General features: G+C 32.7%; 3 protein-coding genes across 17 annotated transcripts in view; 1 reads left to right on the top strand and 2 right to left on the bottom strand.

The window, feature by feature from the left end:
* Window positions 1-8079, top strand: part of LOC148624635 (phosphatidylinositol 3,4,5-trisphosphate 5-phosphatase 2A-like) — a 92646-nt gene extending 84567 nt beyond the window's left edge. For 13 of the 14 annotated variants that reach the window (XM_088567407.1, XM_088567404.1, XM_088567408.1 and 10 more), the window contains one exon: window positions 3011-8079. In XM_088567407.1, the coding sequence (XP_088423533.1) occupies window positions 3011-3238 (228 nt within the window). In that variant the 3' untranslated portion in view covers window positions 3239-8079. The remainder of the gene's footprint in view (window positions 1-3010) is intronic. The other variant, XM_088567412.1, reaches the window with a different exon arrangement.
* A 317-nt stretch (window positions 8080-8396) lies between these two features.
* Window positions 8397-12838, bottom strand: LOC148624634 (mediator of RNA polymerase II transcription subunit 11-like). Its single transcript, XM_088567415.1, has 3 exons — window positions 12713-12838; window positions 10688-10828; window positions 8397-8848 (listed from the first exon to the last, which is right to left on the bottom strand). Exons 1-3 carry the CDS (start codon window positions 12789-12791, stop codon window positions 8715-8717), a joined length of 354 nt encoding a protein of 117 aa, XP_088423541.1. The 5' UTR covers window positions 12792-12838; the 3' UTR covers window positions 8397-8714.
* A 3081-nt stretch (window positions 12839-15919) lies between these two features.
* Window positions 15920-22213, bottom strand: LOC148624633 (BTB/POZ domain-containing protein 6-like). Of its 2 annotated transcripts, XM_088567397.1 has the most exons (4): window positions 22157-22213; window positions 19669-19931; window positions 18248-19206; window positions 15920-17742 (listed from the first exon to the last, which is right to left on the bottom strand). In XM_088567397.1, exons 2-4 carry the CDS (start codon window positions 19923-19925, stop codon window positions 17738-17740), a joined length of 1221 nt encoding a protein of 406 aa, XP_088423523.1. In that variant the 5' UTR covers window positions 19926-19931; window positions 22157-22213; the 3' UTR covers window positions 15920-17737. The 2 variants fall into 2 exon arrangements, with proteins under 2 accessions (XP_088423523.1, XP_088423522.1); XM_088567396.1 differs by having other exon boundaries at window positions 15920-19206.
* Window positions 22214-24013: the final 1800 nt, after the last annotated feature.

Genomic DNA, 24013 nt, shown 5'->3' with positions numbered 1-24013 from the left:
TTTCACATTCAAATGTTGCTTGGAATTCATTTGGTCAGATAAAAGTATCTTCTTTTCAGCTGTAAGATGTGTATCCATAATTTTGCCTTGTAGTTGTAAAATGGCATTTATGTTTTTTAACCATATTAAAAGTACTTTCAGGATCAAATTTACCTGAACATTTAGTTCACTTCTCGTCCATTTTTAACTCACCATGACGGAAGGCCATGTGAGTTATTACCATCACTTAACGTCCGTCATCGTTGTCTGTCATCATCGTCATTTTAAGAATTGTTCAAAACTCTTCTCTTCTGACACTACTTAACCAATTGGAACCAAACTTGGTATGAATGTTCCTTGGGGTATCCTGCATAGAACTGATGTGGGGGTTTTGATAGTCATGAAACATTGCCGTCATTACTGAAAATAGAACATAGGGGTCAGACAGTAGTTTTTTGCATGTATTTGCACAACTGTTAGGTTTAGCCAAATTCTGACAAAGTGAAATTGTTCAGCATGATGAGATCTATCAGTGGACAAAATTTTGTTTTAATATGTGAAACCATGTTTGAGTTATTACCCTTTTTGGACGATTATTTTTTGTTATTTTTAATGTTACTTCTTTCAAAAATCTTCTCCTCTGACTTACTTAACCAATTGGAACCAAACTTGGTATGAATGTTCCTTGGTGTATCCTTCATAGAACTGATATTGGGATTTTTGATGCATCAAAAACATGGCTGCTGATACTAAAAATAGAACATAGGGGTCAGGCAGTAGTTTTTGCATATATATAAAAATATTGTTAGGTTTAGCCAAATTTTGGCACGGTAAAAGTGTTCAACATGATGAGATCTATCTGTGGTCAAATTTTTGTTTCAATTTGTTAAACCATGTTGGACTTATTCCCTTTTTTTGATGGTTTTTTTTTGCTATTTTTAATGTTATTTCTTTCAAAAATCTTCTCCTCTGACACTACTTGACCAATTGGAATCAAACTTAGTATGAATGTTCCTTGTGGTATCCTGCATAGAACTGACATGGGGATTTTTGATCCGTCAAAAACATGGCTGCCCTTACTAAAAATAGAACATAAGGGTCAGACAGTAATTTTTTGCACATTATATCTCCAAAACCAATAGTTTTAGCGAGAGCCTAGAAAAGTTTCCAAGGGAACAAAGTTGTCAGACGATTCCTTGTAAGAGTAATTGCCCTTGAAAGGTGAAAAATTATGTTTTTTTTTTTTTGGTTTAGCCAATGTCTTGAAAACTATGATAGATAGAAAGAAACTTTCAGTTGCTGAAATGATCCTTATAAGTCCTACCAAATTTTTCTTTTGTCAAAATTGTTGAACAACTCCTTGTTAAATTTATTGCCCTTGATTAAGAAAACTTAAACAGGTGATCGATTCAGGCTCCTGGGAGCCTCTTTTTATAAAATTAACATGATATTGTTGAGGAAGAAAAAATATCCCGTGGGGAAGATTTCTTTCCCTTTTAACCTCTGTCTTTGTAAAAGAATGTACAAACATAATTTTTCTTATTATTTTGTGATGGTTTTAAGTCATGAAAGGCTTATATTTGCATATCAATAGAGCATACACTAGCCTCTAGTTACTATTTGGAAACAACCAATTACATGAACATTATTTTTAAGCAATCATTCCTCATATAATTTATGTGTATGTATTAGAACTAAATTCACCAGTTAACATGTGCTCAAGGATATTTATATTGCATTATTTTGTATACTATATTAGATAATGGCACTATTTAACCAAGAAATAACAATTGTGCAGTCTTCTTGAAATCTTAACCTTCACCTTGTCAATTATCTTATTATATTATTGTCAACAATTATATGATATTTAAGTTTAAGGAAATGCAGAAAATATTACTTTACGGAGGGATGTCAGCAAATTTTGATATGGTGGTTAGGTCTTTTTAAGTGCTAGTCAATGCTTTCTAATAAAGCAATACATGGAGGTTACAATACTTTTGCATTAAAAGTGGTTGTAGCCAAGGAAAACTTTCTGGATAAAGGGAGGGGCCATTAGACAGAGGACTACTGTATTTTATATTACATGTTCATGATCAGTTGTATTTTCTGCTTTTCTAAATTGGTAGTCAATTAAAACATTGTTGTACTTATATTGATAGGTTAATGAAAATTATTAACACATAAGGTGTGTTTGTAAAATATACAGGTTTTTTGGTAATGACTATATCCATAATCTAAATATCCAAAATTATTATATTTTAGCAAAATTTTGTGTAACCAATACATGTCTTTGGTTTGTATAACTAAGGGTTACTTTGATCCCAAACAAAAAAGACAAGCAAGTCTTTTATTTAAAACCAAGTGAATATGAATATGGACATGAGATATTTTTCACAAGTAAGTAGGTTAGAAATTGAGTAATAATAGAGTTAGAATAGGTACCCATCTTGGAAATAGATATAAATAAATAAGGTTGAGGAGAGAAAGAAGAGGCAATAGATTGGTATTCCATCCCCTTAAATTAAAATGGATAACTTATGGTCTAGATCAAATAGATATTTTATTAGATATTCTTTAGTTTCAGCTTAATCAGTTGCATGGTCTTAAATATGTATATATTTTAGTTCTATTATGCATGTGGTTAATGTAAAAAGCTAGCTTGAACAGGCAATGACTTCCTTAGCCCAAAACTCTTGTCCCTCATCCCTATGTAGCAATATTTGTTACAGAGTTTGCTGTTGTTTTCCAAGTTGTCTGAATGTCATAATATGCTGCAGTTGATACCATATTTAGAATTTTTTGAGTGAAACCATCTCAAGCATGTGTCATTTATTTTTTTAAAGTTTATTATAGAAGGAAGTATGAATTACCATATATATTTGTAATAGGTCTTTCCCACCTGATATATCTCCTATCTAAAGATTAAAGATATTAGTATTTCTATAATATCATTATCATCATTAAAGCTCACCAGAAGTTTGTTTCTGTTCAGACAATTGTGTAATAATAAGAGTTTCACTTTTCATTTCAGGCCCGGTTTCAACAGCAAAGTCTAGATGGACACCATCATAATGAGGTTGTTGATTGGTTGAATGGTCTTAGTTTGCAACAGTATATTGACAATTTTAGGGAGCATGGTTTTGAAAATCTACGAGACATGAGGCTATCTCGACAGGACTTAGTAAACATTGGAGTACGGGATGTCACTCATAGAGACAAAATACTCAGTAGTTTAATAGACTATGAAAGTAACTGTTAATTCTTTTATTCTTCCATCAATCATTTGATTAGTAGTTTTGTATTACTATATAGACACTGTGTTATGGTCAGTTATTGTCATTTCACATCAAGTGAAATATATCTTAGTCTCACAATAAGACAATTTTGTTAAAAGTTTTGGTATAAATATGAGCATGATATATATAACAAATATAACTCTTGACCCCCTGTTTAATTTAAATTTTGGATTAAAACACAACTTAATAATTTTCTGAATCTCCCCATTGCAATATTATTTGAGGAGTCTTTCTATACATGTGTTTACTTAATGCCAATTACACTCAATGGCATGTTAGGTAGCAACAAAGGTATGCCACTTCTGCCTGTCTTTGGCCATATTCTGTAAGCTTCCCCATTAGTGGTTATGTTTTTTGGAAATCTTGACCTCATCCTAAACACATACTGCATTTTTTCGCTTGCAGCATTCATGTATAGAATGAGGTAGTTTAAGCCTGAAAATATGATCATTTTGAGTTAGGACTGGCTTAAATACAGGTTGGATGAAATTAACTCTATTTTTTAATGTACATTCAATGGTTGATCAAGTTTGCATACCTTAGAAAGGATTGAAATTGTAGATGAATAAACCTGGAGGAAATAAGTCAATTCTGTGCTGTCATTTGAAAGGGATTGAAATATTTTTACTACATACAGTTTAACAATATCTTTAAAACATGCTCCTCACATGAAAATGATTTCCTTTCATGAGTTTCAAGTCAATAAATTGTCTTCACTAGAGAAGGCAAAAAGCAATAAATGAATTTCCCTTTGAACAAATAATATTTTATATTCCAGTCAATATAAAATTTAGACACTACCTATAATAGAGGTGATTCGGTCTACCTATGCTATACTTTTTTGGTAACAATAGTCCTTTATTGTATATTTATCTGCAATTTTGAGAAAACCATACATTCATTTCCTACTAAAATCTACCCAGATCAAGAACAACAACTCCAGCAATCTATATGATTTTTATCTCAAAAAGCAACAACCAAAAGACTAACTAGGACTGGTTATGTGATTTGTAACTGTTTCTGAATTAGAAGTAAAAGTTACAAGTTTCTGACATGAATCACCTCCTGTCTGATGACTGTTCCTTAATTGCTGACCATTGACCAGGTTAACTTCCACCTCTGGCTTTTGTTATCATATTTTGAACTGTAATACCTTATTCTATCCTGTTGTATGTTTTTTTTTAATAAAAGTACATTCTTTAGGAGACAAGTTATTTCTCAAGCTGTATCAATGATGCTGTTTGCTTTTTTGCTTTTATAGCATGACTATAGCAGGCTTAAATAGGCAAAATTAGAATTATTATAGTTGCTTTTATGAGAATAGATGAGCAGTGGTGGGTAGTTTTTATTGTAACTTCATACAATTTGTCTATATATCTTGATAATCATTGTAAGGTGCTACATTGTGTTCCAGATATTTTTTGTATGGAAGCCATTAAGTGATCTTATTTTCAGGTTTTCTGTTTAAGGATGTAGACCTAGGGTAAGGGACATAACTCATGAAATCAGTGATATGTTTGTATCATATTCTATTTCACGAAAGCCTATCAAGCTTTTGTTTGATGCAGAATAAAATGAATCCAAGTTAATAAGATGCTTACATAAGATTGATGTAAAATGCTGAATACAAACGTTCCAATGATTTATAAGAGTTGTGTCCCTTTCCCTAGGTCCCTATGTCTACCTCCTTAAATGACATGTTAAGTTTGACAGTATAATGTTATTATGTTCATATTTTAAGGGGTGGGGAAAGGGTCTAATGTTCAATTTGAATAATAAAGACTACCATATATTATGGTAAACATTATCCAGGACAAGCAACATGTCAAATGAAAAAGACTAAAAACTCGGAAGAAATGAAGTCGATATGAAAATAACACTTCTCTGAAAAATCAAATGTTTATTTTTTTATCCTCATCCCCATCCCTATTATTAATATTTGAGAAATAGGTACTGCCTTCTGGGAAAAATTCATGGAGACTTGGTACTTGTATGTCTTTTTGTTAACTGTATTTTTTTCTTTCTTTGTTTTTTTTGTTTTATATTTAGAAGTCCCGTAATTGTTACAAAGAGATGTGATGATCAAAAGTTTACATCATTATCAGTATTTTTATGCCCCACTAATTCATCATGATTTATATTCTCGACAATAATTGCCATTGAATGGTTTTGACGTACTTTTCATGATATATTACACACAAGTATTTCTCATAAGTTCCATTAATTGGTAGTCCTTGTATTGTATATACAATCTTCTCAAGCGTTGCCATAATTTGATGTTTTCTTGCATATAATTTTGTTATCAGTTTTTATTGTTTTTTTTTTAACAATCATTTATCCTCACAAAAATCATTTTAATCTTTGAGATTTATCACAGAATTATTACAAAGTCATCTGCTTTACTCCTCGTTATGTTAGAGATATGTTAAGAGTTCTCTCCCATTGACTTTTTGTATTTTCACTGTTTTGACTTATCTAATTGTTTTACAATTTTGTGTTTTTGTTTGTTAATGATGTATCAATTGAAACTATGAGTATTTTATGTTATTTTTATAATAAAATACAAGTATTAAAAGACTGTTTTTATGATTTTAATATGATAACTTTAATAGTCTTCTGCAATCTTTGTTAGACTAGTCAAGAAGTATGGATGTACCAAAACAATTTTTTTATCTTTTTATATGACGGTAAAATTGTGCTAATACCCAAGATGATTAATTATTGCCAGACTCTAGCATTATTATACTTTCAAAAAATTGTATTTTATTTTTTGAGAACCATATTATATAAGTATTATATAATGTAAGATTTTGACCCCCAAATATCTGCTCAAAACACCAAAGAAATGAGACAGTTATGATATGACTTTGCTCACATTTTTAGTTAGGGAAATAAAGATATGACTGGAAATAAGTCGGTTTATAGCTCCTTCATTGTTTTAAAGGGATGAATTTTTCAAAAGATTTACTATTGTCACCTATGGGTAATAAATGGTACCGTTCTACCATTAGCTAGGTAACCGCACATAGAGGCCAATTAAAATTATACCTTTGTTTCCTGTTAACATGTAAAAAAAAATGGATTGATAGGTCAGGATTTTATTTTATTTTATTAGCTCACCTGGCCATAGGCCAAGTGAGCTTATGCCATCACCTGGCGTCTGTCGTCATCGTTGTGGACAAATTTTCAAAAATCTTCTCTGAAACTACTAAACCGACAGTTTTTAAACTTGGCATGATTGTTCCTTAGGGTGTTCTGCACAAAATGACTGTTGTTTAATCTATGAATAAACATGGCCTCTATTACTAAAAATAGAACATGTGGTTCAGAAGGCAGTTTTTGCAAATGACTCAATAGCCATTGCCTTTAGCAAATTTCTGGCATTGGGAAATATTGTTCAGCATCATGAGACGGACATATGCCAAAATTTTTTAAACCATTCATTGACCACTGTAGGAGTTACGGTCCCTGAAACAAATTCTAGCCATAATGTCACTTGGTTAAAATGGCACCCATCATAAATGAATGTTTAATCATTTAATAATATAAAGATAAATCCTCTGATATATTTGGTATTCTTCCTGGTATTATTTGGAGGTTATTTGGATAGATGTAAAATTAAAGTCTTTTTGCAAGGCATATCATGCATTAATTGTAATAAAAATATGTTTTATAATTTCATCTGAATAAATTTCATTTTGTCCTTTCATTTACAATATTTTGTTCACATATCTTATTATTTTCATTGAATTATTTATAAAAATGGGGAAATATGTAACACAATAAATATACTTTGTGAAATTAAATGAAATACCAAAAAAAAATAGTAAGTTGTGAAATTTATCACAAATAAAAACTAGATTAAAATACAGAAGTAAATATTGCATTTATTACTTTGTAAATAATCATATAAAAATTATAAATTTTACAAAAGTAATGTGGATATCAGAGACATACCAAGATGGTAATTGAAGTAGTGAAATAATCTAATTAAATAATTATAATAATACCTGTATCACCTATTACATAAACAATGGCATAAATTATTGGCATTTATATTCCCATTTCACCCCTCGCTATCGCTCTGTGTTAAATAATCAAATATTAATGCCGTACCCATGTTAAAATAAGTACAATCTACCCCTCCACGAATTAATTCTTGAATATTCTTTTTAATCTGCTAAGGATTTCTTATCCCAATATGAGTAATTAGTACAACAAAAGGATTAATCAATTTTTCATTGTTTCTCCGTGATTATCATGTTACACTAACATTGTTTTTATATCAATTTTAAGAGGCCATTTAGAACATAATTTTGGCAGTATTCATGCGAAGAGCGAGATTTTGGGGAAAAAATTGTGAAAGGAGATTTGTGTCTCCCACGTATAAGACTTTCCCAAAGAGGCAGTCTCTCTCCTAAAGGAGGACAGGGAATTAAAGGACTAGTATACTCCATGTCGGTCAAAAGCTCAATTGAGAGCTTATGTCATATATACTGTCCAATAAGCTTCTAAGACAAGGGTGTTTTCAGCTTTTGTGGATATTATCAGTTTATTAGTTTAATGATTTTTATCACAATTTGATTGCCTGGTATGAAGTTTTTATGTTACAGATATTTTTGCAGTCAGATTTCACGATTGGATAACCAAACGAACTTAACAATTACATGATTTCACCTACTTTCAATGTGGTGGGGTGATGCAGGCATACTGAAGATGCATAGCAAACGGTATACCCTAGCACTCAATGTCACTTCTTGTTAAATTTGAGAGTTAATAAAACAAGTCGTTTATTTTTTTTGTCTGCCATCTTGTTTTACTTATCCTGAGTTTCCAATTGCAATCATATTTTATTCTATTGTCTACAGTTGGGTAGGTTGGTCCTCTTTTTCCTGATTGTTTTTTGGACATAAACTTGAACTTTGATGTCTCTATGTCTCTGAATTGTCCTTCTATTTTGATGCTTTAGTGCTTGTTTTTTGCAAATATTTTAATTCTCTGTCCCTTTTTCAAGTCAGTTGATATTGTAGAGAAACATAGTATAATTTTTAAATAGGCCGAAAGTGAAACTCTGTTCATGTAACGTTATTTCAAATTCTTAGGAAAAAAAAACACAATAAATACATGTTAATGTTTTATACAACACAGACATAGTACAATTGCAACAGCTGTAAAACTAAACGTTTAATAGTTTGACATTTGGTCAGCTGCAATGGCTGTTTTCAATCTGAATCAACTTCTTCGATTACAACATCACAATACAGATCTCTAATTTACATGTCCTTACAGCTCTAGGTTAATGACTTCATCATCATGTCATAAATCTTCCAATATATACATCTACTTCAAGTTTGTATGATCGGAAACCAAGTAAGGTGTATCTTAGTTGTTGAGAGAAGGAGTTCTTTCATGAAATCCATTTCCACAATTCCTCCTATTCTATGGATTGCCAGCATTTAATTCATGATGGTATCTCTCAAGAGTTGCCAGGCGACTTTTGATATGATCAATTCTGTGATAAGCCAAGGTTAAGTCTTTGGAAGCTGCATATGATGACCCCTCGTGAGGCTGACCTGAAACATAAATATTCAGCTATAGCTATGAAGATTTATAATATAACAAGAATGGAAATGGTGCATATGTCAAAGAGACAATAACCCCACTGGGTTGAAAAGTGCCAGCTCAAGGCAATCTATGGGTCTTCATGAGGAAAGCCTCACACCACAGGGCAGGCTGCAGCTTGCACCAAAACAACAACATACATAGGTACAGCAAAATAGTTGCTCCTATATATAGTAAACTGAAAGTAAAAAGGAAACAATATGTTCAGAGGCCACAAAACTCAGGCTTGGGAAAAGTGCAAATAAATGTGGCGGGGTTAAAGTACATGTACTTTGGCATCATCACAGACCTCCCCTTTTAAATCTGGCCAATGTGGAAAAAATATTACACAATTAAACACAACTAAAAAACAGTTCAAAAGGTCTGAGTCCCCTGTTAATAAACAAATAAACAAACTGATTATATGTTACACAAATGAACAAAGGACTACCAGTGCTAGCATTTAACTGACATACCAGCTCCTTAACAGTTTAAAACTAGAAAAAGTTAGGTCCTCATCGTATGCAATATCAATCCAAATTCTTAACATGTGGGGTAAAGAAGTATGGTACATTATAAGTCACAAATAATAAAAACAACTTGCGTCATTCCAAAAACTGCTTTTAAATACAGTGTGTTAGTTTCTTTGTAAAGATGCTACCAGACCAAGGCCAATTTTAATACCAATTATTTTATCTTTCACAATTTGACAATAACATAACTATATCCCTTACAAATAAGCCTATTTAACAGTATAATCAATTTATTAGGTGAGTATTGAACTTGCTTGCTTTGTGAAGAATATTTCCATAAAATATAGGTTGGGACAAACCCGCACATACTTACTGTTTACAAATACACTTTGTAAATGTTTTTATAAGTTTGCGATATCAAAAAACCTTGATGTAGTAGTTTCTCAGTTATATAATGATTTCTTTCTTTAAAATCTGAAACATTGTTACAAATATGAGCAAATCAAGCTTATCGTGATATACACAATGTATCAACACCATATGATGCTGACAAGGGGAAGTCACCATCTAAAAACGGATATTTCAAAATAAGGAATGAAAAATCATCCTTTTTAATGTAAATTTTAGTATTTAGTTTACCACTATTGATATGAATACTTAGATAGAGAAACAAATGTTCTTTCTTATCAATATCTGCTTTATTCAAAGAAAGTTCTGCTGGACATGTACAATGTATCTTCAGTATAAATATTGAAGATGTGGTTGTTAAGAGCCAAAATATTGTCCACATATCTAAAGTGTTATCAAATTTATCTACCAAATGTTGTTCTGAACAGTCTTTATTTATAGCAGATCAAGGGCAAAAAAGAAAACATTAAGGTGTTTTGAATTTAAAAAAAGAAATTTTACAAAAAATTTCTTCAAGTTTAAGTAAGTACTAAACTTTATAATCACCAACTTCCTGTAGTATCAATGCAATTTTCAATTACAATTGCAGCTGTAAAAGCTGCATATAACACCTTTGATTTTTCTCAATCACAATGAATTTATTTGTTCTGTGATTAACTATTACAAAGTTGTCTAGCGAGACAGACTTATTAATGTACATTGTAAAAGTGGTATATGCAAATACACAATGTACATTTACCTTGTACAATTAGGATAGAGTAATTAGAATAATTTGCTAAAAAAAAACATCTCTAATAAAGATTTTTTTAAAAATCCTGAGTTTTCCTCAAACTTTCTATTCAACCAACCTAAAGGGAAAAGTTTTGAGTTGAGGACATTTTGAACTTGAATGTTTTATAACCAGGACTCAAAAGAAAGATGACATAATACCTGTTGAAACTTGTGTGAGGTAATTTATGTGATTTGTCATTTTCTTCTCCACTTCCATCAGGGTTTTCAGGAATGATGTGGTATGTGTTTCTATCTGCTTGAAGTTAGGTTTCTCTTTTGCTAGCTCTTGCAATGCTAAACCTGTAAGATACATGTGTACACATGAATTGAGATGAAGATAAATATGCTAAGAAATGGGAACAAGAAAGTTTTGTCTTTTCATGTCAAGAATGTACATGTACCTTGTAGTAATTTCCTCAAACATACATGTATGACTATATAGAGTATGAATAGAACACATCCCAGAAGCAGTTAGATACATGTACATGTAATTTTAACACAATAGTACTGTACATGTTTCACATTTTTCGACATGTAATATAATTATTACAAGGTAAAAACAAATTAATGTTTGTTTCCTACCTATCCTATTTTTTTATGCCTATCCTTAATAATCTTAAAAAATCATTTTTAGTATTATAACTTTCTAATTATGATATATTTTGAAAAGAAGTGATTTTGCATAAAAACAAAGGGGAAATTTACAAGTGAACAAGTACAAAATGTACATGTAGAAAGTAAAGCTCTGTCATTCATAGATAATTCCTGTTGGGATTCAGCACTGGAGATATTCCTTGTTTCGACTAGGTGGTGGTCAGAACATAAAATATCCCAATTAAGGTTCATCATTACCTTTCGACAAATATGGCCTCAGTTTTACCACTAACTTCCCTCTGACTACAGAGAGACCTGTGTATCTAGAAGAATTTTAGGCTTAGCATCCCCAAATTATTAAGTTATTTCTAGATTAATTTTTATGATTTTTCGCAAATACATGTAGTAAAAGGAGAAATATCTGAAATTTTATTGTTTATTTTGAGAAAAAATTTCTGACTGAAAATGGATAACTATTGACCAAGAAAACTGATGACATCAAAATTTTACACTATTTCCAACTTAATTTATGATGCTTATATTTTTGTTCTGTATCTGGTTTCATAAAAATCTAAAAATTGAAGATTTTCCTCAAATCCTGCTTAAACTCAAATTTCGACCAATCAGATCACTTGAAATTGAAGATTTGAAGAACACTCATTGATTTAATGCAAATCTCAATTTGAGATTTTTTTTTATGAAACCAGGCCCTGTACTGATAAGGTAATGATGAACCTACATGTATATCTTGAACTACACTTAGAGATTGACGGTAAGAGGGAACTATTAACCAAAGTATATGACAAATGCAATGACTTTTAATTTCATATATTCAACTTTCCTCTGATTTGTGGCAACATACCTTCAGCACCTGCGTATGGAGTTTTCATATTACAATTCCTACATGTACATGTAAGTTATGCCAGAGCTGGCTGTAACTAAGCATCCTTTTTGTATTGCACTAATTTCTTACAATTAATACTTCTGGAACAGAGTTATGTTGCTACAAAATTGAAATTGTCGCTACAGAAGTTATATGGTTGTCATCACTAACTAGTGGATCTTTACGGTGTATTCATCTTCATGTACACCATAAAAACTGATTTATTCTACATGTACAATGTATGTGTCAAAGTTTTTCTTTCCTCTTTCATTTACCCTGAACTTGATTTTTTATGTGAAACTTGGCAGGTGTTTCTTGAAAAGCAGATGATGCATACCCTACCAGTGCACTTGGTCCATGCTCCCAGTTTTTAGTCAAATTAGTGGAGTCCAAGTTGCTTATTATGTATTATTTTGGTTATTTCATGTTCTTTGTTGTGTGCATCAGTTTTCCATGTCTGGCTTTTGTCCCTGGATTACATTCTTTTGTAATCCCTTTTGGGATTGATTCTTTTGATTTCTGGAAGAATCTTGGTTCTCTTGATTACTCGTTAACATTGTCACATTGATGATTGAAACATGGCAAGCTTTGAAACAAGTGCTTGTGGCAGCACACAGCTTGATTTAGCCATAACTTTAGTCTATAACGCCAACAATAATGTAGAATATCATTTTGACATTTATCTGCTTCCTTTTTCCAACACATACCTGCACTGTTGATAGCAGTAGCTATTTCTTTTTCAATAAAATCAAGTTGTTGTATTCGTTCTATTGGTCCCGACCCCATATTCAACAGTACGGTGTTGGGTGAAAATAAACCAATCAAAAAATAACCAAGGTTGTTAAACTCGTCACATTCTTCCTTCGTACCAACCTGTCGATAGGCCTATCAAGGCATTGTGCTTATTTTAACGTATAGTCTAAAATAACTGCTTGACCAGGAAAATGAATGAAATTATACTCACTGGATGTCATATGAGAGAAATAACAATGCCAAGCCGCGGCGGATCCAGATATTTATAAGAGGGGGGTTATGCGAGATCCATGGTGGGTGTTCGTTTCCTCATTTTCTACACATGTACTTGGGGTCGGGATTTTTTTAAAGAAAAAAAATTACGAAATCATATTGGTATATTCCTATATATATCAGTCGACCCCCATATATCAGAAAACTTCATATGGATAGTAAAAGTGCTGTTATAACGCATGATTTCATAATTTGTTTTCTTTTTAACAAATAAAATAAAATGAAAAAAAAATGATTAAAAATAAATAAATCCCGACCCAAAGTTCCTATGGGAAATGAAACTTAAGTTTAGCGGAATAAATTTAATTTCTTGACGAACTTCCTCAAGGAATGCTGATTATGGATGTATCTATATGATAAATTGTATATGCACATGAATATATAATAATTTTATATAATGTTGAACTAATGGATATTTCAAAAGGACTCTTTATGTTTACTATCCAGCGGGGGGGGGGGGGGTGGTCGACATACCTTTCTTAATTTTGATTAAAATTCGAGCAAAATTTAGCAAATTAAATTTGAAGCCTGGAACCCTCTTTGCAAAATCTCTGGATCCGCTCCTGCTATAACTTGAGTTTTGCTGTACATAAGAGAGAAATGATTTATCTAACCTGGGGCTTTATGTACACGCCCTGATCCAACATTATGGAGTAAATAGCCCACTTGTGAGTGTCATTTCCTAGTAAGTTGTCATCAAAAGCTTACTATTTAGGAACTGGGATTACTTGTCATGACAATAGTTTTTAAGTAACTTTCGACACTTTTCTAATATTTACTTCAGGCCCCACAAATACAGCATTGGGAACTCTGATGCAGGAATGACATTGCTCATAGAATTTATACTATCCACGGCAAGTATTGACCAGGCATCTCTTCACTGAATGCATGTATGATGGTCATTTTAGAGGACAATTGCAATTTCCGATAGAACTAGGAAACTTGTATGTAATTTCTAATAATAAAATATGCGGTGATACCGTTATACCGGGCTGTAATATATAACTTGCATTAAACGTGATTTTGCTCATTTGCTTTTGTTACTTTGTATGTATGATTTTAGTTACTTTATTTTCTTTGTTGTGTATGTCTGTTTTCCATGTCTGGTCTTTGTCCCTCGATTACATTCTTTTGATTACCGCTATAACCTTGGTTCCCTTGATTACTCTTTGAAAACAAATTCTGATTTCATTAAACCCGTTAGTCACGCCGTGGCATTGTTAATTGAGAGATATGATCGAAAGTACATTTTCAGTATTGCAGATTGATCGTGAACGGAGGATGTTAAAAAAATGATATACTATTTTGTTACTTTTTCGACAATGTCAGCAAATCTGCTACTTTTACAAACAAAGTAGTTACCTTCGATATTCAAATTGTCTAGGCGTTTAACTAGGAAGGAAACCCTATCAGATTATAAATTGTCATCAAATATAGAGAGGGATGCTGAGTACCACTAGAAAGTGCTGTCTCCAGATCACATTTCATACGGGTGGATCCAAGTATTTACAAAAAGGGGCAGTGATTCTGATAAAAAAAAAAAAAAAAAAAAAAAACGGGGGTTCCATGCTATTCCTCGCATTCGACCAAATTCTACACAAACTTATCAACAAAAGGGTGACCCAACCCCCGAAACCATCCTGATGTATCCATCACGGTTTCGTACATTTCATAACCGCTGCATTTATGAAAATGGAGCCTATCTTTACATTAGACCGTTATGCCGAAAAAAAAGAAACCACGCCGAATCAAACGTACTAAAAACTGACAGTTAGGTGAACAAAAAATTATGTACTGATCATAATTTTAACCGATTTTTAGTAAGGTTATAGTGACATGGAGATAATAATTAGAAAAAACAAACTTTGATTCGATGGTGGCATGGTAATTTTGATAATGCATTTTTTAACAGAATGGTTTCAGTCGGCGGTCTGGTGTTATTGCTAATTGTATTTGTAGTAACCATTAATCTATAAATGGCTATTTTATTATGCGTGAACGAACTATATGATATTTCAAAACTACATGTATCTATAATTATATGGGCTAATAGAAGTGTATATGTTCCATGGGCTTATAGGTGTATAGCTAGTGTTTCCTTCATCAGCATATTCCAAGACTTCGGCGTTTATGTTAATGTACTTAAACTAGGTTCGTAGAAACTCAGCCCATTAACACCACACATAGGTGTATCTATAATTATATGGGCTAATAGAAGTGTATATGTTCCATGGGCTTATAGGTGTATAACTAGTGTTTCCTTCATCAGCATATTCCAAGACTTCGGCGTTTATGTTAATGTACTTAAACTAGGTTCGTAGAAACTCAGCGCATTAACACCACACATAGGTGTATATGCAACAATTTGTAGCACTTTAGCTTAAGTGAGAAATGATGAAATGTACGTGTATATAAGGGCAGGGTTGATTTCAAGTTTTGATTGTTCAAGTTCGAATGATAAACATATAACAGACAATTTCGACCTGAAGTTGACTTGAATTATGTAGTAGTTTATATTTCAATGATGCAGGTTGTCGGAGATTTTTTGGGTACATTCATATAGATGTTCCATGAAAACCGAATCAAAACTGAAAAATTAGGAACTGCTGCGATGCCACGTGGATTTATGTGTGATATTTTAAGACAAATTGAATGTCATTCGTAATCAGAATGGTGAGCTGAAGTTAAAGAGTTCAAAATTAGCAATTTAGAACATCAGGTTTGTGTTTTAGTATGCTTGAAGTCAGTGCCGGTTCTCTCTTTTTATTTTACCCCTTTTTTGCATGAGGCGTAAAAATTCAAACGATCGATATAAATTGATTCATTACACGAGTAGTTTGATTCAGAATAAAGGAATGCAAAAAAAAAAAAAACAAACAACAAACAAATAAAGTCAACATTTAATATGGAATACAAACAAACAACAAATGCAAAACTCCGGTTATCATATAAATAAGGAAAAAGAAATGCACAACAAACACAGGACATGTACAAATACACACACACACACACACACACACATATATATAATTATACATGTAACATTATATTAAGATAATTAATATACCCGAAATTCGTAGATAAGGTGTTTGCCATCTGATTTTATATTCAGCTTAACAAATCAATAAAAACTATAAAAAAAAATGGAAGTAAATCTCAATAAACCATTTGCCGCCCCCGCCCAGAAACCGTATGTTCAGAACATAAAGAAGATAGTCAAACAAGATAAATTAAGTGTCGCTTGAGTCTGGTTGATTGATTGGTTACGGTATAACATTCCGTGACAGGTATGCCATGAGGTCAAGCTTGCCCAATCAATACGACGAAGCTAGAGAATATGTCTGCAGAGAAAATTGTTGTAAATCCTTGACATGTATAAAAGATTTTCTATGAAAAAAGTTATAACATAGGCAATGTAATCAAGGACACGCGAACTGAACTGATTAAGAAAGAAATTGTTTAACTAGAAATACTGAGAATAAGTTCACAAAGAAAATATCCCGCTTTCAAAATATCAAATTAAAAATCTTTAAGTTGGATAATATTTCTTTGGAGTCCTTCAGCAATAATTACATGTGTATATTCCTTCCTATGAAAATTCGCCAAAATCCATTTCAAAATTGTACTTGAGCAGTTTAGGAGGCGTTGCACTTACAAGAAATGTTGAAGACAAACGGCCAGAAAGACAGAGACAGGGTGATTCATATATTTCCCAAACCTCGTTTGCACGCGGTACAAAATATAGTTAATAGTACGTCGTTATAACTCGCCTAGTCTTAGTTTCTAGTGTGACAATTAAAATATCATAAATGCACGGGACAAATCCTAAATTATGCATCGAAAAATCAACAATATCAAATCAGTAAAATGAGATTCTGAACACATAATACATGTACTACTGGCGCGCGATCAACACTGCCACTCAGACACAACAGATCATTCTCACTCTCTATTGCGGTAGTTAGTACACATAAAGCAAAATGCTTTGATAGTCAGGATTAACAAGCATATATCAGTGAATTTGATAAAAAAAATAAATAATAAAAAAAAATGCCTGTAACAACAACAACTTCCCACGTCAGGGTAGATTTTTTGTTTTTGTTTTTAAAATTGATATTTTAAGTTCCCATTGTTCGCAATGAAAAACCAGAATACATCTGAACTGTCGTCTAACGTTTCAAATTAGTATATCCGTAACATTAAACTTCAGGCCTGAACACAGGGCTTTTAGGACCCACGTTGTAAAAAACTTTACATTGTGGGGGATAAGACTTCAAGTAACAAGAGGCTGCCAGGAACCTAAATCGCCAACTTGATTAATTTATGCCCTTCAAAGGCAATACTCTAACAAGGAGTCGTTTTACAACTTTGATGATCTTAACATAAAAATCATTTCATAAATGAAAAGTTATTTTTTATATCTACATAGTTTTCAAGACGTTGGCTAAAAAATATAAAAAAGTCAGTTTACGTCTTTCAAGGGCAATAAGTCAAGTAGTCGTCCGACAACTTCGATCCAACAAGACTTGTGTAGGCTTTATCATAAGGATCATTTCATCAATTAAAGGCTTTTTTCTATCTGTTATACTTTTCTAGATAAAGGGCTGAAAACTGCAGAAAACTGCATAGTTCACCTTTCAAGGGCAATAACTTCAACAAGGAGTTGTCCGACAACTTTCACACAATGGAGACTTCAGTGGAGCTCTTCAAGCTGAAGAAAATAGGTTACATTTATTTTCAAATATCTCTTTTGTTTTTTTTGAGATATAGGTGGAAATTGGTGACTTGACCTCTGTGGTCTAATAATAGCAACGGTGGCCATTATTTTACGCTTGATATACATAACTGACACAGTTTTTAAAGTAGATACCTAGGATGCTGATGACCAAGTTTAGTAAAAATCACAAGGGTGGTTTCAGAGATAAAGAAAAGTTAACGACAGACGACGATGACGACGACAGACGCCAAGTGATGACAAAAGCTCACATGACCTTTTAGGCCATAAGAGCTAAAAAGCTATGGGATGTTGTCGTAAAAGTTTCTGCTCCCTAAAACACTGAGTACCCTAAATGCAAAATGCCAAAAAAAAAATATTTGCGAACACAGGCTAATGGTTTGTTAAAGATTTCATCAGCTCTAAAGCTATGCTGTAAATTGTCAAAAATTAAAGGTTATACCAGCAATTTGTCCAAAACATGATGACGTAGCCGTCTTACTTTGAGTAGAATCTCCAAACGAGAAAGTAATCCCCTGTTGTATGATAGTGTTCTTGCAATTATCGCCATAATAAACGTTCCTCGAAACCCCTTTTGAAACCAAGGTGTACAGAGCGTTTGGCTCAAGGTGAACAGGGCTAGGGAAGTCCATGTCAAATGTTTCACAGAATCCGACTGAAATGTTTTTCTGAATGCTTGAAACAACAACTCCCGAGCTGTCTCGGATCTCAACACCAGGTGAAAGACAGGCAGTTGCAACTTTAGTTCCAAATGAAATAACACTTTTTAAGTACACTGGTTTATCCACCGTTAGAGTAACGGCGTCTTGCTCATCACTAATCCAGGAACCAGTGGTCGAAACACTCCCGAAGCGAATAACACGGTTTGCAATTGGTTCGTGCCTTTTTATGTCTGAAAATATTTCACAGTTGATACCGTTAAAAGATCTGTAAACCGACAGCAACTGATCTTTGGTCAAAATTTCTTTCGTTGAAATCTCAGAAGTAAAGAAATCTTGGTCCATTAATGGAAATCGAACGCAGAAGATAAGTTTACCCATGGCTTCTCTGAGTTGAGTATCATCGGTGCCATGGCCGTTATTCATGCATCGATATGTTGCCCACTGTAATAGGAAAGTATATATGGCTGACTCCGGCATCATCAATTCATCAGCGCTTAAAATTATATCCATGCATTCGGGAGACAAGTTTAAGGCTTCTTCAGAATAAAGGCACTGTTTTGGACATTGTAAAATATGCTGAAAACTCTCTTGAAGTAGATCTGGCATGTTGAAAGAGTAGGCTGTCTGAAAGACGATAGTAGCATCATCTGATGTGGCAAGATTTCTTAGCAGTTCTTCACATTGTTTTTTAAGTTTTGGAAGCATGTACTTCTCTGAAGCGTAGAGCACTTTACCTACCCTTTCCTTTGGTACAACGAGATTGTCAGTATACATATATCTAAAAGAAAAACATGAAAGTATTTGATATTTTATTTAGTGGAAAAGTTAAGCGAATGTGATCTAGCTATTGCAAAACAAGACATACAACATACGATTTTTTGTCTGAACTGACTGCATTAATGAAAGCAGTTCAATTGCGACAGCATCATAGGCAGATTCAAAAGAGAAAGGCCCTCTATGCACGAAAAGTTTGGTTGATTATAATAATATAATAAAATCTGGAATCACTGGAGTGCTCCCTCTATGCTTAAGCCAGTCAGCACCCCTTTTGGAATTTCTGGATCAGCCATTGGACGCAAAACTAATCGCCTACACATTAGGAAAGGGCGATTGACTCAGACAAACGAGTATCAGTTTCGAGGTTATACTATTACAAATGATTTGAACAAATCCTGATTAGCTTGTCTAGTTATATTCGTTTTAGTGTTTTATCTGATAATAAGATAAAAAAAAACCTTACTCAAGCAAAACCTTAAATGTCATCGGGTCTATATCGGGAATTGTGATTTCACCGGTTTCTGGTATGGAACCTTCAATCATGATGAAAAATACCGGACTTCGACTGCAAAGAATATATTTATGCGCTTTGACTATTTTCTCTTCTGATCCAACTCTAAAGGAAATGTCACACATTATTTCGTGCTCCAGCATGTGCAACATACACTCTGGCAGAGTCTTGTTCAGCTGCCAATCCATTTCGTCGGTCATCGAAGACATTATGATCTGGAATTGATATTAAATTCGATCTGACTAGATATTAAAAAAATAGAAGTAACTACAAGTGTATATTTCTCGTCTGAGAAATTGACATTGCTAATACATTTTAATAATAAATTAAACAAAGAAACGTCAGACAAATGACTCAAAAAGTAATTCAGAGAAAATCATCAATAGATTGATTTATGTAACAGTTTTTTGAATAATTTTGCATTTTGAATATAACGAGAATGGGTATGTTGTATGCGTAAAAAGAGACAACCACCCCATCTGGGTGAACATGTCAGCCCAAGGCCATCCATTGGTCTTCAATGAACGACAGGGAAATCCTCATACCACAGATCAGACTGGAGCTGGCTCCTAAACATTATTATACCATGGTTCAACTAAAGAGTTGCCCTATACGCTTAAGTAACATATAAAATAAACTAAAGGTGAAGACGAAACAAGAAATACAGAGGCCAGAAATTCCTGACTTGGGACAGGCGAAAATTGCATCGGGGTTAAAGTATTCTGTTCATTTAAACATATTTTATTTCAAGGAATACATCAATACATGATATGACAGTGTAGTAAATAAACACAAATATTCGGAAACAAGCCATGTGGCTTATGCTAATCCGTCTCTAAATGATGGACAAAATATATCGCAATACATTAAGAAGCATGCTCTGAAATTTTTACAAATACACATACTATATGTGTAATGAAGTTGGAAAGCTAGGGTTAACTTATTGGGGAAATATTAATTACAGAAAAAAATTATAAGGAGAAAGAAAATTGATTATAGAGAAGAAGAAAAGAATAAAATAGGTGAAATGCACTCAAAAGATACATGTCGCATGTATACAATTTATATTTTTAAGCGTTTACAAATCGAATCGTTTACTCTTTATAACAGTGCTTTATAATATAGGAATGCATCTTCAGAAAAAGTTCAGTATTTTGATCTGTTGATAGAGCATCGGACCCATTTAGGAGAATATCAATGTCAAACTGAAAATTCAAAGTGTGAATAGTGGTATGTCGTAAATCGGAATAAATATTACATTCAAGTAAGAAATGGCTAATTGACTCAATTTGTCCGCAAACACAGTTTGGGCAACCCACGAGGTTACGCCTGAACAGGTATTCGTTGAGTGAACTACATAACTGTTCATTCGCAACCTGGTGTGCAATACCTGACCTAGCCTCCTTCCAATATTATAATATACTGGCCGTCGGCGTTCGTTCGAAACATCTGAAAGCGCTTTGAAGATATGTAATGATCAAGTATTCTGTTGTGAACACAACCCTTCCCCTTTAAAATCTGGCTACTGTGAAAAAATACTACACAACTAAACATACATACATAATGAAATACTCCTAAATACAAAAATACAAGTTTTATATATTGTAAATTCCGATATGCTGCACATGTGTTCCAAGGAGTAACCTCTCATCAGCAGCATTAAAATCAAATATGTAGGAAGATCATAATCAAAATATTAGTTGTATACAAGAAGTACTCATAACCAAATCTACCGAAAGAGAAAGCCAAATCCAAAATCAGTTAAAAAATGATGGAGTCCCTTGTTACAACGGAAATAACTTAAGAAACTTAAATTACACAAATATGTTAACTAAGGACTACTAGCAGTTAACTGACATGTCAGTTCCACACCAGTCTAACCCTACAAAAAGCTATGTCCCATTCGTACGTAAAATAGAAACAATATGTAACAAATATTATGATAAATTACATAATAATTCATAAATAAACGAATTCAGGGGTAAAAATAAGGATATACAACTGGTAGCCCAGACCATATTTTTGCATAATATTTAATTTCCATATGTTCAACTAAATTTTACCCGAAAGGTAGGTAGCCCAGCCCAAAATCTGGTGGCCATGGGCTACTGAGTGATTGCTAATTTTTACCATTGGAATCATATCAATCATTTTCTGGAATGCAACCTCAATCATAAATTTTATTCAACTAAATAAATATAACAAGATAATAGTTTTTATAGATACAACATATTATTCGTCAATTTAAAAAAAAACGGACAATGTTTAGAGCATAAGTTTGCAGGAACACCGAATATTGAAATAAATACATTCTCGATAGAATAATTGATATATTTCATCATGAGCCTAAATAATAAAAAAAACACAATTCAGCCCAAATGCAACGAATATCTATTATTTTCAATTAGGAATTAAGCCACCAATAAAAGGAAAAGCTTACTTTATCTATGTGCGAAAATAATATTTATGTCCTCTATTATAACACCCTAATAAAGTCGGAGAAGAAACGTGAAGTTTCCGTTTCATTTTAAGATGCAGCTACTTCGAATTTCCTCCACAAAAAAACCCAAAAAAACAAAACAAAACAAAACAAAACAAAAACAAACAAACAAACAAAACAAAACAAAACAAAACAAAACAAAAAACAAAAAAACACTCCTTTTTATTTGGATATTGATATTTCGGGTTCAATATCAACATGAAAAAGGCGAGGACGGCAGGGACAGAGAAAAGTCGGACTAAGATGCCACCAGACAACACCTTTAATTAAATAACTGAGACATACAAAGTAAGAATACGTATAAACTATGGCAAGCCAAAGTGGACAAAAATAAAAATGAGTATTTTCTAATATTAAAAAAAAATTTTTAATACTACAAATTCATTTCCTAATATTACAAATTAGATTTCTTATATCACAAAACACTTTTTGAATATCAAAAAAACGATTTTTTAATATTAGAAATTGATTTTCTAATATTAGAAAATGCATTTCTTGTATTCAGTTACGATGTTTTAATATTAGAAAATCATTTTGTAATATTAAAAAATGTGACTGATTTTGCAATATTGCAAAGTGATTTTATAATATTACAAATTCATTTTGTAATATTCCAATTCAATTTGTAATATTACAAAATGTGTGATGTTTTATAATATCAATGAATCAGGAATTTGTTATATTAGAAAATGATTTTTCAATATTACAAAATAAATTTCTAATATTAAAAAATCTTTTCTATTATTGAAAAGATGATTTTGTAGTATTAAAAATTCATTTTCTAATATTACAAAATATTGATTTTTGTCCACTTTGGCTTGCCATAATAAACACTAGGTACTACATGTATTAGTTCGTTTTGATGCGCAGGGGCTTGGTGAGTATTTTTAGTAACATATATGCCCGCTAGGCAATGGGAACCTCGGAAAAAACCTAAAGGGAATTTACAAGTTGCCTACCGCCTTTTTTCAAATTGAGTTTTTTCTCGCCAGAAATCGCTATTTGACTAATTTCTGGTCGCCAAAATCGAGTTGAGATATTCTATTTCTGTAATAAACCAACCCTACACTCTAAACTTCTCTTTAAACATCGATTTACCCAGTTTTTCCACCAGATTCCAGACGACGGACGACTACTATGACCGGAAGTGAAAGTATTGGCGCTCTGCAGTAAATACTTCCCTTCGTGTGTTTTTGGGAGTTTTCATTAAGATATCGATAAATACCAACGTGCACCTAAAAAAGTACGGGAAATGAACGAAGAACAGACCCAAGCCTTAATTTTGGCAGAAAAAGGCCACAACTTGTTTCTGACCGGCGCAGCCGGGACTGGAAAGACTTATACACTTGGGAAAATAGTAGATATTCTGTTAACTGATGAAAAAAAGGTTGCTATTACAGCTTCCACGGGGAAAGCGGCCAGTGTCCTTAGTGAAAAACTGTGCGATAACAGTACAGTGACAACTATTCACAGGTTTTCAGGGATTTTAGATGGACGCTATCAAAATGAAGAAATTTTAAAATTAATGACTGAAAGTGAACATTTTGAAGGACAAAGATCAAATATTATTAATGTAAACACTGTAATCATTGATGAAATATCCATCATCAGCTGTAAGACCTTCGATCAACTGGAGTTTCTCTTCAGGAACATCAGAAAAGTTAATAAACCATTTGGTGGGATCCAGATAATTTTAGCTGGAGACTTGAGGCAGCTACCACCAGTCGCAAACAAAGGGTGTGTGTGTGGGGGGGGGGGCGAAAGGGGAGTAGGAGCAATAAAAATATGAATGATAAG

This window comes from Perna viridis, chromosome 2 (genome assembly GCF_037379345.1).
Source record: "Perna viridis isolate PV_CMFRI_1.1 ecotype Kerala chromosome 2, ASM3737934v1, whole genome shotgun sequence".
NCBI lineage: Eukaryota > Metazoa > Mollusca > Bivalvia > Mytilida > Mytilidae > Perna > Perna viridis.
This window is presented reverse-complemented; position numbering and strand designations above follow the sequence as displayed.

What these genes read in the sequence shown, in the direction of transcription:
- LOC148624634 (XM_088567415.1), bottom strand. Translation starts at nt 12,791, where the DNA reads ATGGGGTCGGGACCAATAGAACGAATACAACAACTTGATTTTATTGAA. An exon ending in TACTGCTATCAACAGTGCAG is followed by an intron (nt 10,829 to 12,712) that starts GTATGTGTTGGA and finishes TGTATCTTACAG; the next exon opens with GTTTAGCATTGCAAGAGCTA. An exon ending in CCTCACACAAGTTTCAACAG is followed by an intron (nt 8,849 to 10,687) that starts GTATTATGTCAT and finishes TTTATGTTTCAG; the next exon opens with GTCAGCCTCACGAGGGGTCA.
- LOC148624633 (XM_088567396.1), bottom strand. Translation starts at nt 19,925, where the DNA reads ATGTCTTCGATGACCGACGAAATGGATTGGCAGCTGAACAAGACTCTG. An exon ending in ACATTTAAGGTTTTGCTTGA is followed by an intron (nt 19,207 to 19,668) that starts GTAAGGTTTTTT and finishes TTTTTCTTTTAG; the next exon opens with ATATATGTATACTGACAATC.